General features: G+C 36.5%; 1 protein-coding gene across 1 annotated transcript in view; it reads right to left on the minus strand.

The window, feature by feature from the left end:
• The window catches only part of LOC143247705 (uncharacterized), a 44,183-nt gene that overhangs the window by 9,917 nt on the left and 20,467 nt on the right, over nucleotides 1-13,799 (minus strand). The window contains exons 4-6 of the mRNA XM_076496121.1: nucleotides 12,970-13,068; nucleotides 7,358-7,495; nucleotides 1,663-1,734 (exon numbers count right to left, since the gene is read on the minus strand). Of these exons, the coding sequence (XP_076352236.1) occupies nucleotides 1,663-1,734; nucleotides 7,358-7,495; nucleotides 12,970-13,068 (309 nt within the window). The remainder of the gene's footprint in view (nucleotides 1-1,662; nucleotides 1,735-7,357; nucleotides 7,496-12,969; nucleotides 13,069-13,799) is intronic.

Consider the following 13,799-nt stretch of genomic DNA (forward strand, 5'->3'; position numbering starts at 1 on the left):
GTCAGTTCATCATTATGTTTAATTATAAACATCCTAGCCAGTTCATCATTATGTTTAATTATAAACAACCTAGGTAGTTCATTACCATGTATACTTATTTACTACCCAGTCAGTTCATCATTATGTTTAATTATAAAGATTCTAGCCAGTTCATCATTATGTTTAATTATAAACAACCTAGGTAGTTCATTACCATGTATACTTATTTACTACCCAGTCAGTTCATCATTATGTTTAATTATAAACAACCTGGTCAGTTCATTACCATGTATACTTATTTACTACCCAGTCAGTTCATCATTATGTTTAATTATAAAGATCCTAGCCAGTTCATCATTATGTTTAATTATAAACAACCTAGGTAGTTCATTACCATGTATACTTATTTACTACCCAGTCAGTTCATCATTATGTTTAATTATAAAGATCCTAGCCAGTTCATCATTATGTTTAATTATAAACAACCTAGGTAGTTCATTACCATGTATACTTATTTACTACCCAGTCAGTTCATCATTATGTTTAATTATAAACAACCTAGGTAGTTCATTACCATGTATACTTATTTACTATCCAGTCAGTTCATCATTATGTTTAATTATAAACAACCTAGGTAGTTCATTACCATGTATACTTACTTACTACCCAGTCAGTTCATCATTATGTTTAATTATAAAGATCCTAGCCAGTTCATCATTATGTTTAATTATAAACAACCTAGGTAGTTCATTACCATGTATAACTTATTTACTACCCAGTCAGTTCATCATTATGTTTAATTATAAACAACCTGGTCAGTTCATTACCATGTATACTTATTTACTACCCAGTCAGTTCATCATTATGTTTAATTATAAAGATCCTAGCCAGTTCATCATTATGTTTAATTATAAACAACCTAGGTAGTTCATTACCATGTATACTTATTTACTACCCAGTCAGTTCATCATTATGTTTAATTATAAAGATCCTAGCCAGTTCATCATTATGTTTAATTATAAACAACCTAGGTAGTTCATTACCATGTATACTTATTTACTACCCAGTCAGTTCATCATTATGTTTAATTATAAAGATCCTAGCCAGTTCATCATTATGTTTAATTATAAACAACCTGGTCAGTTCATTACCATGTATACTTATTTACTACCCAGTCAGTTCATCATTATGTTTAATTATAAACATCCTAGCCAGTTCATCATTATGTTTAATTATAAACAATCTAGCCTGTCCATTACCGCGTTTAATTATACACAGTCTAACCAGTTAATGGACGTATTTAATTATACAAAACCTTGCCAGTTCATCATCATTTTGAACTATAGTGTCGAACCAGTACATAACCATGTTTAATTATACACTGCCTGACCAGTTTATATTCGTTATAGTCTGACATGACACAATGTTTAGCTAGCTGTTTATTTATTTGTACAGAGCACAGCCAGCTATTTCTCTATTTATTTGTAGAGTTTAGCCACCTGTTTCTCTGTCTACTTGTACAGTGTAGCCAGTTATTTTCGAATTTATTTCTACGTATTTACCTCGGTGTTTTGGTATTCACGCACGCGATAAACAGCCAAGTGCCCGAAAACAGCAATCTGTCGTGCACATTATAAACTTTCGATAAGGCCAACATAGACATGCAATGAAACGAGTTCTTACCACGTTTCTGACTTCGGTTCTGTTCTTTCTTATTTGTGTTTGTCTTTTATCCACACCTATTAAGAAACAAATCTATAGAAAGAGAAAGAAGGACTTGTATTAAATATTTATAAAAGATTATATACGTCTAACTACATTTTAAGAATATCTAAATATTACATAGTAATAAATAGGTTATATTAAAAAGTTCCAAAATAAATAATAATGGAAGTTGTAATTCCCTAGATTCAGTGACAAGTGGGGAGCTAATGACAGATTTCGTTTGACGTCTATATTTAGAATTTTAAACTTCAAAAGAAACCAACGATATGCGGCCTTCAATCACAGTATTCTTAAAGACAGAAGTGCAATGTGTTCTACTTCACAATGGCATAGTGGTACGTCATATATCACTATAAACTGAGTTTCGATACCCGTTATGGGAAGAGCACAGAGTGTAGCTTTATGAATAATAACAAAACAAAGCAAACAATATGTTTCACCACCAGGTGGTGTTAGCAAACTGTACAATATGTTTCACCACCAGGTGGTGTTAACAAACTGTACAATATGTTTCACCACCAGGTTATTACAGTGTTAACAAAGAATATTCATTTCATTAACAAACTGTACAAGGTGTTTCAACATTCAGTTGTTACAGTATTAACAAGCTGTACAAGGTGTTTCAACATTCAGTTGTTACAGTATTAACCAACTGTACCAGGTGTTTCAACATTCAGTTGTTACAGTATTAACAAGCTGTACAAGGTGTTTCAACATTCAGTTGTTACAGTATTAACCAACTGTACCAGGTGTTTCAACATTCAGTTGTTACAGTATTAACAAACTGTACAAGGTGTTTCAACATTCAGTTGTTACAGTATTAACAAGCTGTACAAGGTGTTTCAACATTCAGTTGTTACAGTATTAACCAACTGTACCAGGTGTTTCAACATTCAGTTGTTACAGTATTAACAAGCTGTACAAGGTGTTTCAACATTCAGTTGTTACAGTATTAACAAACTGTACAAGGTGTTTCAACATTCAGTTGTTACAGTATTAACAAACTGTACAAGGTGTTTCAACATTCAGTTGTTACAGTATTAACCAACTGTACCAGGTGTTTCAACATTCAGTTGTTACAGTATTAACAAACTGTACAAGGTGTTTCAACCTTCAGTTGTTACAGTATTAACAAACTGTACAAGGTGTTTCAACATTCAGTTGTTACAGTATTAACAAACTGTACCAGGTGTTTCAACCTTCAGTTGTTACAGTATTAACCAACTGTACCAGGTGTTTCAACATTCAGTTGTTACAGTATTAACCAACTGTACCAGGTGTTTCAACATTCAGTTGTTACAGTATTAACAAGCTGTACAAGGTGTTTCAACATTCAGTTGTTACAGTATTAACCAACTGTACCAGGTGTTTCAACATTCAGTTGTTACAGTATTAATAAACTGTACAAGGTGTTTCAACATTCAGTTGTTACAGTATTAACAAGCTGTACAAGGTGTTTCAACATTCAGTTGTTACAGTATTAACCAACTGTACAAGGTGTTTCAACATTCAGTTGTTACAGTATTAACCAACTGTACAAGGTGTTTCAACATTCAGTTGTTACAGTATTAACCAACTGTACAAGGTGTTTCAACATTCAGTTGTTACAGTATTAACCAACTGTACCAGGTGTTTCAACATTCAGTTGTTACAGTATTAACCAACTGTACAAGGTGTTTCAACATTCAGTTGTTACAGTATTAACAAACTGTACCAGGTGTTTCAACCTTCAGTTGTTACAGTATTAACCAACTGTACCAGGTGTTTCAACATTCAGTTGTTACAGTATTAACCAACTGTACCAGGTGTTTCAACATTCAGTTGTTACAGTATTAACCAGCTGTACCAGGTGTTTCAACATTCAGTTGTTACAGTATTAACAAGCTGTACAAGGTGTTTCAACATTCAGTTGTTACAGTATTAACAAACTGTACAAGGTGTTTGAAGATTCAGTTGTTACAGTATTAACAAACTGTACAAGGTGTTTCAACATTCAGTTGTTACAGTATTAAGCAACTGTACCAGGTGTTTCAACATTCAGTTGTTACAGTATTAACAAGCTGTACAAGGTGTTTCAACATTCAGTTGTTACTGTATTAACAAACTGTACAAGGTGTTTGAAGATTCAGTTGTTACAGTATTAACCAACTGTACCAGGTGTTTCAACATTCAGTTGTTACAGTATTAACCAACTGTACCAGGTGTTTCAACATTCAGTTGTTACAGTATTAACCAACTGTACCAGGTGTTTCAACATTCAGTTGTTACAGTATTAACCAGCTGTACCAAGTGTTTCAACATTCAGTTGTTACAGTATTAACAAGCTGTACAAGGTGTTTCAACATTCAGTTGTTACAGTATTAACAAACTGTACAAGGTGTTTGAAGATTCAGTTGTTACAGTATTAACCAACTGTACCAGGTGTTTCAACATTCAGTTGTTACAGTATTAACCAACTGTACCAGGTGTTTCAACATTCAGTTGTTACAGTATTAACAAACTGTACTAGGTGTTTCAACATTCAGTTGTTACATTATTAACCAACTGTACCAGGTGTTTCAACATTCAGTTGTTACAGTATTAACCAACTGTACCAGGTGTTTCAACATTCAGTTGTTACAGTATTAACAAACTGTACAAGGTGTTTCAACATTCAGTTGTTACAGTATTAACCAACTGTACCAGGTGTTTCAACATTCAGTTGTTACAGTATTAACAAACTGTACAAGGTGTTTCAACCTTCAGTTGTTACAGTATTAATAAACTGTACAAGGTGTTTCAACATTCAGTTGTTACAGTATTAACCAACTGTACCAGGTGTTTCAACATTCAGTTGTTACAGTATTAACCAACTGTACCAGGTGTTTCAACATTCAGTTGTTACAGTATTAACAAACTGTACCAGGTGTTTCAACATTCAGTTGTTACAGTGTTAACAAACTGTACAAGGTGTTTCAACATTCAGTTGTTACAGTGTTAACCAACTGTACCAGGTGTTTCAACATTCAGTTGTTACAGTATTAACAAACTGTACCAGGTGTTTCAACCTTCAGTTGTTACAGTATTAACAAGCTGTACCAGGTGTTTCAACATTCAGTTGTTACAGTGTTAACAAGCTGTACCAGGTGTTTCAACATTCAGTTGTTACAGTGTTAACAAACTGTACAAGGTGTTTGAAGATTCAGTTGTTACAGTGTTAACCAACTGTACCAGGTGTTTCAACATTCAGTTGTTACAGTATTAACAAACTGTACCAGGTGTTTCAACATTCAGTTGTTACAGTATTAACAAACTGTACCAGGTGTTTCAACATTCAGTTGTTACAGTATTAACAAGCTGTACCAGGTATTTCAACATTCAGTTGTTACAGTATTAACAAACTGTACCAGGTGTTTCAACATTCAGTTGTTACAGTATTAACAAGCTGTACCAGGTATTTCAACATTCAGTTGTTACAGTATTAACAAACTGTACAAAGTGTTTGAAGATTCAGTTGTTACAGTATTAAGCAACTGTACCAGGTGTTTCAACATTCAGTTGTTACAGTATTAACAAGCTGTACAAGGTGTTTCAACATTCAGTTGTTACTGTATTAACAAACTGTACAAGGTGTTTGAAGATTCAGTTGTTACAGTATTAACCAACTGTACCAGGTGTTTCAACATTCAGTTGTTACAGTATTAACCAACTGTACCAGGTGTTTCAACATTCAGTTGTTACAGTATTAACCAACTGTACCAGGTGTTTCAACATTCAGTTGTTACAGTATTAACAAACTGTACCAGGTGTTTCAACATTCAGTTGTTACATTATTAACCAACTGTACCAGGTGTTTCAACATTCAGTTGTTACATTATTAACCAACTGTACCAGGTGTTTCAACATTCAGTTGTTACAGTATTAACCAACTGTACCAGGTGTTTCAACATTCAGTTGTTACAGTATTAACAAACTGTACAAGGTGTTTCAACATTCAGTTGTTACAGTATTAACCAACTGTACCAGGTGTTTCAACATTCAGTTGTTACAGTATTAACAAACTGTACAAGGTGTTTCAACCTTCAGTTGTTACAGTATTAACAAACTGTACAAGGTGTTTCAACATTCAGTTGTTACAGTATTAACAAACTGTACCAGGTGTTTCAACCTTCAGTTGTTACAGTATTAACCAACTGTACCAGGTGTTTCAACATTCAGTTGTTACAGTATTAACCAACTGTACCAGGTGTTTCAACATTCAGTTGTTACAGTATTAACCAGCTGTACCAGGTGTTTCAACATTCAGTTGTTACAGTATTAACAAGCTGTACAAGGTGTTTCAACATTCAGTTGTTACAGTATTAACAAACTGTACAAGGTGTTTGAAGATTCAGTTGTTACAGTATTAACCAACTGTACCAGGTGTTTCAACATTCAGTTGTTACAGTATTAACCAACTGTACCAGGTGTTTCAACATTCAGTTGTTACAGTATTAACAAACTGTACTAGGTGTTTCAACATTCAGTTGTTACATTATTAACCAACTGTACCAGGTGTTTCAACATTCAGTTGTTACAGTATTAACCAACTGTACCAGGTGTTTCAACATTCAGTTGTTACAGTATTAACAAACTGTACAAGGTGTTTCAACATTCAGTTGTTACAGTATTAACCAACTGTACCAGGTGTTTCAACATTCAGTTGTTACAGTATTAACAAACTGTACAAGGTGTTTCAACCTTCAGTTGTTACAGTATTAATAAACTGTACAAGGTGTTTCAACATTCAGTTGTTACAGTATTAACCAACTGTACCAGGTGTTTCAACATTCAGTTGTTACAGTATTAACCAACTGTACCAGGTGTTTCAACATTCAGTTGTTACAGTATTAACAAACTGTACCAGGTGTTTCAACATTCAGTTGTTACAGTGTTAACAAACTGTACAAGGTGTTTCAACATTCAGTTGTTACAGTGTTAACCAACTGTACCAGGTGTTTCAACATTCAGTTGTTACAGTATTAACAAACTGTACCAGGTGTTTCAACCTTCAGTTGTTACAGTATTAACAAGCTGTACCAGGTGTTTCAACATTCAGTTGTTACAGTGTTAACAAGCTGTACCAGGTGTTTCAACATTCAGTTGTTACAGTGTTAACAAACTGTACAAGGTGTTTGAAGATTCAGTTGTTACAGTGTTAACCAACTGTACCAGGTGTTTCAACATTCAGTTGTTACAGTATTAACAAACTGTACCAGGTGTTTCAACATTCAGTTGTTACAGTATTAACAAACTGTACCAGGTGTTTCAACATTCAGTTGTTACAGTATTAACAAGCTGTACCAGGTATTTCAACATTCAGTTGTTACAGTATTAACAAACTGTACCAGGTGTTTCAACATTCAGTTGTTACAGTATTAACAAGCTGTACCAGGTATTTCAACATTCAGTTGTTACAGTATTAACAAACTGTACAAAGTGTTTGAAGATTCAGTTGTTACAGTGTTAACAAACTGTACCAGGTGTTTCAACATTCAGTTGTTACAGAATTAACAAACTGTACAAGGTGTTTCAACATTCAGTTGTTACAGTGTTAAGGTGTGATTCAGTACAAGGTGTTTCAACATTCAGTTGTTACAGTGTTAAGGTGTGATTCAGTACCTATATTACTTACTTGGAAAGGAAGAGGTATAGCACTGATACAAAAACACACCAGTATATAGAAGATTGACAGGTTTTCATTTATTTTTTGCCACGTGCGCTCTTCGATAGATTCCTTATCATTATTTTTCACCAGGTCGTCGATGTGGTCCTGACAAGCAAAAAGAAATTGTTATTTACTAATGTAAAATAGCCTAATCAATTTGATGTACACTTCCCGCAAAAGGTAAAAAATGTAGCGCGGTTTCTTTTCATATTTATGTCTTAACAATATCTGTTTTGTGTTCAAACGTAACGGATTTATCTAAGCCTTCCTAGGACCTGCACATTTATGCAAGTGTTTTTTTTATATATAATACGTTTATAGAGAAATAATCCAAATTTTCTAAAGCAGAAAACTAGTTTTCATTGGTTATTAAAGATGTATAATATTGATATGTTCGCAAATACCAGACCACGAGAGAATACATCAGGAGGATGTAGGATGACTCTTTAGCAAGCCACTAGAGTGCGTGTATCATGCTCGTCGGTCAGGAGAATGTTTCTTGCGGCAGGGCTAAAGTCTATTGTATCCGTTACAGCCCATATGCTAACGCCAAAATACCGTACAGTCCATGTGGCTTTTCCCCCGGAACTTGTCACTCGGACACTTCAACAATGAACCCTTTTACTGTCCACAGACGAGAGCAGTTTCTGTCCATCTTAAGTGATCAACGTGTGAGGGATTGTAGACGTAACGTTGTCCACCTTGATGCCTTTTGGTTTGGATGAATCATGGTCTGGGGTAACATCTGCGTGCAGGAGCATACAGATGTCTGAAAACTTGACTCTACGTGAAGAGGATGTCTGAAAACATGACTCTACGTGAAGAGGGTGTCTGAAAACATGACTTTACGTGAAGAGGGTGTCTGAAAACATGACTCTACGTGAAGAGGATGTCTGAAAACATGACTACGTGAAGAGGATGTCTGAAAACATGACTCTACGTGAAGAGGATGTCTGAAAACATGACTCTACGTGAAGAGGATGTCTGAAAACATGACTCTACGTGAAGAGGATGTCTGAAAACATGACTCTACGTGAAGAGGGTGTCTGAAAACATGACTCTACGCGAAGAGGGTGTCTGAAAACATGACTCTACGCGAAGAGGGTGTCTGAAAACATGACTCTACGTGAAGAGGATGTCTGAAAACATGACTCTACGTGAAGAGGATCTCTGAAAACATGACTACGTGAAGAGGATCTCTGTAAACATGACTCTACGTGAAGAGGATGTCTGAAAACATGACTCTACGTGAAGAGGGTGTCTGAAAACATGACTCTACGTGAAGAGGATGTCTGAAAACATGACTCTACGTGAAGAGGATCTCTGTAAACATGACTCTACGTGAAGAGGATCTCTGTAAACATGACTCTACGTAAAGAGGATGTCTGAAAACATGACTCTACGTGAAGAGGGTGTCTGAAAACATGACTCTACGTGAAGAGGGTGTCTGAAAACATGACTCTACGTGAAGAGGATCTCTGAAAACATGACTACGTGAAGAGGATCTTTGTAAACATGACTCTACCTGAAGAGGGTGTCTGAAAACATGACTCTACCTGAAGAGGATGTCTGAAAACATGACTACGTGAAGAGGGTGTCTGAAAACATGACTCTACGTGAAGAGGGTGTCTGAAAACATGACTCTACGTGAAGAGGATCTCTGTAAACATGACTCTACGTGAAGAGGGTGTCTGAAAACATGACTCTACGTGAAGAGGATGTCTGAAAACATGACTCTACGTGAAGAGGGTGTCTGAAAACATGACTCTACGTGAAGAGGGTGTCTGTAAATATGACTCTACGTGAAGAGGGTGTCTGAAAACATGACTCTACGTGAAGAGGGTGTCTGAAAACATGACTCTACGTGAAGAGGGTGTCTGAAAACATGACTCTACGTGAAGAGGATCTCTGAAAACATGACTACGTGAAGAGGATCTTTGTAAACATGACTCTACCTGAAGAGGGTGTCTGAAAACATGACTCTACCTGAAGAGGATGTCTGAAAACATGACTACGTGAAGAGGGTGTCTGAAAACATGACTCTACGTGAAGAGGGTGTCTGAAAACATGACTCTACGTGAAGAGGATCTCTGTAAACATGACTCTACGTGAAGAGGGTGTCTGAAAACATGACTCTACGTGAAGAGGATGTCTGAAAACATGACTACGTGAAGAGGGTGTCTGTAAATATGACTCTACGTGAAGAGGGTGTCTGAAAACATGACTCTACGTGAAGAGGGTGTCTGAAAACATGACTCTACGTGAAGAGGATGTCTGAAAACATGACTCTACGTGAATAGTGTTCTGCTACCCATTATTTACCATTTTCCAACTGATGCCAGAGATAAGTTTTTATATTAGCAAGACAACAACCATACTCACACTGCCAGTCATGCAGCAGTTTTATCACGATGAAACAATAGAGGTGCTGGACTTACCCATTAATCCAGTGGACCTAAGTCCAATTGAGTATGCGTAAGATTTGCTAGGAAGAGCAGTGAGAGACCGACAACCAGAAGGTCAGTGCAGCCCTTGTCTAGGGATGGCGGAAAGTCATGAAAATTAAATAGGCCTAGCAGCTACTAAAGACTCGTGTTAATGAGTTCCTTCATCTTAATACGTTGTGACGTTTGTGCAGCCAAATGTTGACCTCTTTCGTTATTTGTAAATCAATTTCACAAACTTGCTTCCTCTTATTTGTCTCTGATATAAACAGGTTTACTCAAAATACTGTTTCTTCAACTTCTTCAAAAACACATAGACATGATCCTTTACTTTTTTGTGTGAGTAGTGTAGCTGTCAGTACCACTTCATGTTAAAACTATACACATAATGTGTAAGTTCCTTACACGTGAGAATGAGAGAGCTGTACGGCATCCACGTTGTAGTTGAATGTGTCTTACTCTATAATTTTTTGAAATTTGGCGTAGTGATTTGTGAGTTGAAGTTCGCGCAAAGCTACACGAAGGCTACCTGCGTTAGTTGTCTCTAGTTTCGAAGTAATGTAACAGAGGGAAGGCAGTTAGTTCAAACCGCCTACAATAACTCCTGCGCTTCTCTTGTACTAACGAATAGCGCAGATTAAAAGTCGAGCACATTAACCACTAGGCCGGGCGACAGTTAAATTGAGGTTAATATTGTTAGATAAATGTGAAAATATACGTAGTAATTAATTTTTTATAAAATTTAAATTTGTTATTTTTATTACAAAATTATACTGTTTCAACTATTCATTGGGCCCGACATGACCATGTGGGCTGAGGCGTGCGACTCGTAATCCGAGGGTCGCGGGTTCGAATTTCGGTCGCACCAAACATGTTCGCCCTTTGAACCGTGGGGGCGTTACAAAGTGACGGTCAATCCCACTATTCGTTGGTAAAAGAGTAGCCCAAGAGTTGGCGGTGGGTGGTGATGACTAGCTGCCTTCCCTCTCACCTTACACTGCAAAATTAGGGACGGTAGCGCAGATAGCCCTCGTGTAGTTTTGTGCGAAATTAAAAACCAAACCAAACCTATTCATTGTATGATGTTATAAATCATTATTTATCTTTTCTTCCCATCTGCTAATGTTACTGTTTTACAGATTGCTATTTGTCACTAGACATTATTAGTAAAGACTATATTTGAGTTTTATGTAAACTTTTATCATTTATTGGACGAGACAGAAAAATTGTATAAGAGATGTTAGCTACTTCTTAACATATTTGTTTGTATATTGGTAACGGTCATACGAACTGTGTTTGCCCTTGAGTGTCGTTCAAACTAATACACCAAGTACGTCTTGTTTGTTTCTTTATTTTTGAATTTCGCACAAAGCTACACGAGGGCTATCTGTGCTAGCCGTCCCTAATTTAGCAGTGTAAGACTAGAGGGAAGGCAGCTAGTCATCACCACCCACCGCCAACTCTTGGGCTAATCTTTTATCATCAAATAGTGGGATTGATCGCATATTATAACGTTCCCACGGCTGAAAGGGCGAGCATGTTTGGTGTGCGGTAGGTAGTGATGCCTAGCTGCCTTCCCTCATGTCATACACTGCTTAATTAGGGACGGTGAGCGCAGATAGCCTTCATGTAGCTTTGCGTGGAATTCAAAAACAAACAAACGGTACATGGAATAATGTGTTTTGTGGATATTGTTCTTTGAATGTAGCTCTCCAGTTGTACAGTAGTAAATCCAAAGACTTAGGTCATTGAAAATTGGGTTTCGACACCCGTGGTGGGCAGAACACAGATAGCCCAGTTGGTAGCTTTGCGTTCAACATCAACAACCAATTCTTCATTGTCAGTTTATTGTTTAATATGTTTGATCTAATTATACGAGGACTGTTGTATTCTTATTTTGTGTATTTGGTGTTACGTACAAGGCTACACAATGGGCTATCTGTGCTCTGCCTACCACGGATATCAGAATCCGGTATCTAGCATTATACGTCTGCAGAAATACCTCTGTGCTACTGGGGAGGTCATTGTTCTTAGTAAATGATTTAGAATTAATACAAATCTCCCTACCTGAAGTAAAATTTTAGTGGGTTTCCGGCCGAAAGTGTCTTTAACATCGAGAGTGAAACGATATGTTCTGAATATATTTTAAGTCATACTGATATATTGAATTAGTTATATTGATTAGCGGGTTAATTAATAGTTCGTGTACTTGCACGTAGCTTGTTCTGGTCAGCAGTTAACCACAATATATTCTAGAAAAGATAAAGAGGTAACTTATTATTATCACCCCCAGTAGCTTAGCGGTATGTATCCGGATTTACAACGCTAAAACCCGGGTTTCGATACCCGTAGTGGGCAGATAGCCCACTGTTTAGCTTTATCCCATCCGCTAGTACAGCGGTATGTATCCGGATTTACAACGCTAAAATCAGGGGTTCGATTCCCCTCGGGGGGCTGAGCAGATAGCCCTTTGTGGCTTTGCTATACGAAAAAACACACACATTATTATCACAATTTTTACTGGCTCGGCTGAAGGCTTATAACACAATAAACTAGCTTTCGGTACCTATGGTGGGCACACCACAGATCGCCCATGGTGTTAATTTATGCTTAGGAGCAAAACAAAGAACTTTTAACAGCAAATGAAAAGAACACAATACAATTTGATCGTGTAATTAAAGACAGCAGTTGATGGAATGTGGTGGATATTACGTGATGTTTTCAAATGTGAAGTAATAAAATGATATGCCAGTTGTTACATAATGATATCACTGAGTGGGAGGCGAACTCTGGACATATATAGTAAATATTGCATCCTGTGGCCTAGCGGTATGTCTGTGGGTTCCGATATCCGTAGTGGACAAAGCACAGCTTGACTGGGGTGTAGCTTTGTATTTTACAAAAAAGATATATATATATATATATACTTACACTTTTAGTGTTTAATATATACATGTGTGTGTGTAATTTATACTAAAGGTATCTCTACTGACGAAGAAAGAAGACGACATACGGAATTACACGAATAAAGTGGCGTGTGTTAATTGCACCAGTTGTAAAAGTAGAGCTCAGGTATGATACGCAAGTGTTGCGTTTAATAAACCTTTGGTTAATATCATTAACTAATATCTATACCTTTAGACGATATCCGTAGTATCCACTGCCCGAGATGTTTGCAAAAATAGTGAGTGTTAAGACAGTCATCCACATTAACAATATACACCTGTGGTTAGCCTGAAAGACAGTAAATATACACCTGTAGTTAGCCTGAAAGACAGTAAATATACACCTGTAGTTAGCCTGAAAGACAATAAATATACACCTGTAGTTAGCCTGCAAGACAATAAATATACACCTGTAGTTAGCCTGAAAGACAATAAATATACACCTGTGGTTAGCCTGAAAGACAGTAAATATACACCTGTGGTTAGTCTGAAAGACAGTAAATATACACCTGGGTTAGCCTGAAAGACAGTAAATATACACCTGGGTTAGCCTGAAAGACAGTAAATATACACCTATAGTTAGACTGAAAGACAGTAAATATACATATATAGTTAGCTTGAAAGACAGTAAATATACACCTGGTGTTAGTCTGAAAGGCAATAAATATACACCTGAACTTTGCCTGAAAGACAGTGAATATACATCAGGAGTTAGCCTGAAAGACAGTAAATGTATACCTGGTGTTAGTCTGAAATGCAATAAATATACACCTGGAGTTAGCCTGAAAGACAGTGAATATACATCAGGAGTTAGCCTGAAAGACAGTAAATGTATACCTGGTGTTAGTCTGAAAGGCAATAAATATACACCTGGAGTTAGTCTGAAATACAGTGAATATACATCAGGAGTTAGCCTGAAAGAGAGTAAATGTATACCTGAAGTTAGCCTGAAAGACAGTAAATATCCACTTGGATTTAAATGTAAAGACAGTAAGTTCAAATCTGCTGTCTGGTTTGTAT

Source organism: Tachypleus tridentatus, chromosome 3, assembly GCF_004210375.1.
Source record: "Tachypleus tridentatus isolate NWPU-2018 chromosome 3, ASM421037v1, whole genome shotgun sequence".
In the NCBI taxonomy this organism is placed as follows: Eukaryota; Metazoa; Arthropoda; class Merostomata; order Xiphosura; family Limulidae; genus Tachypleus; species Tachypleus tridentatus.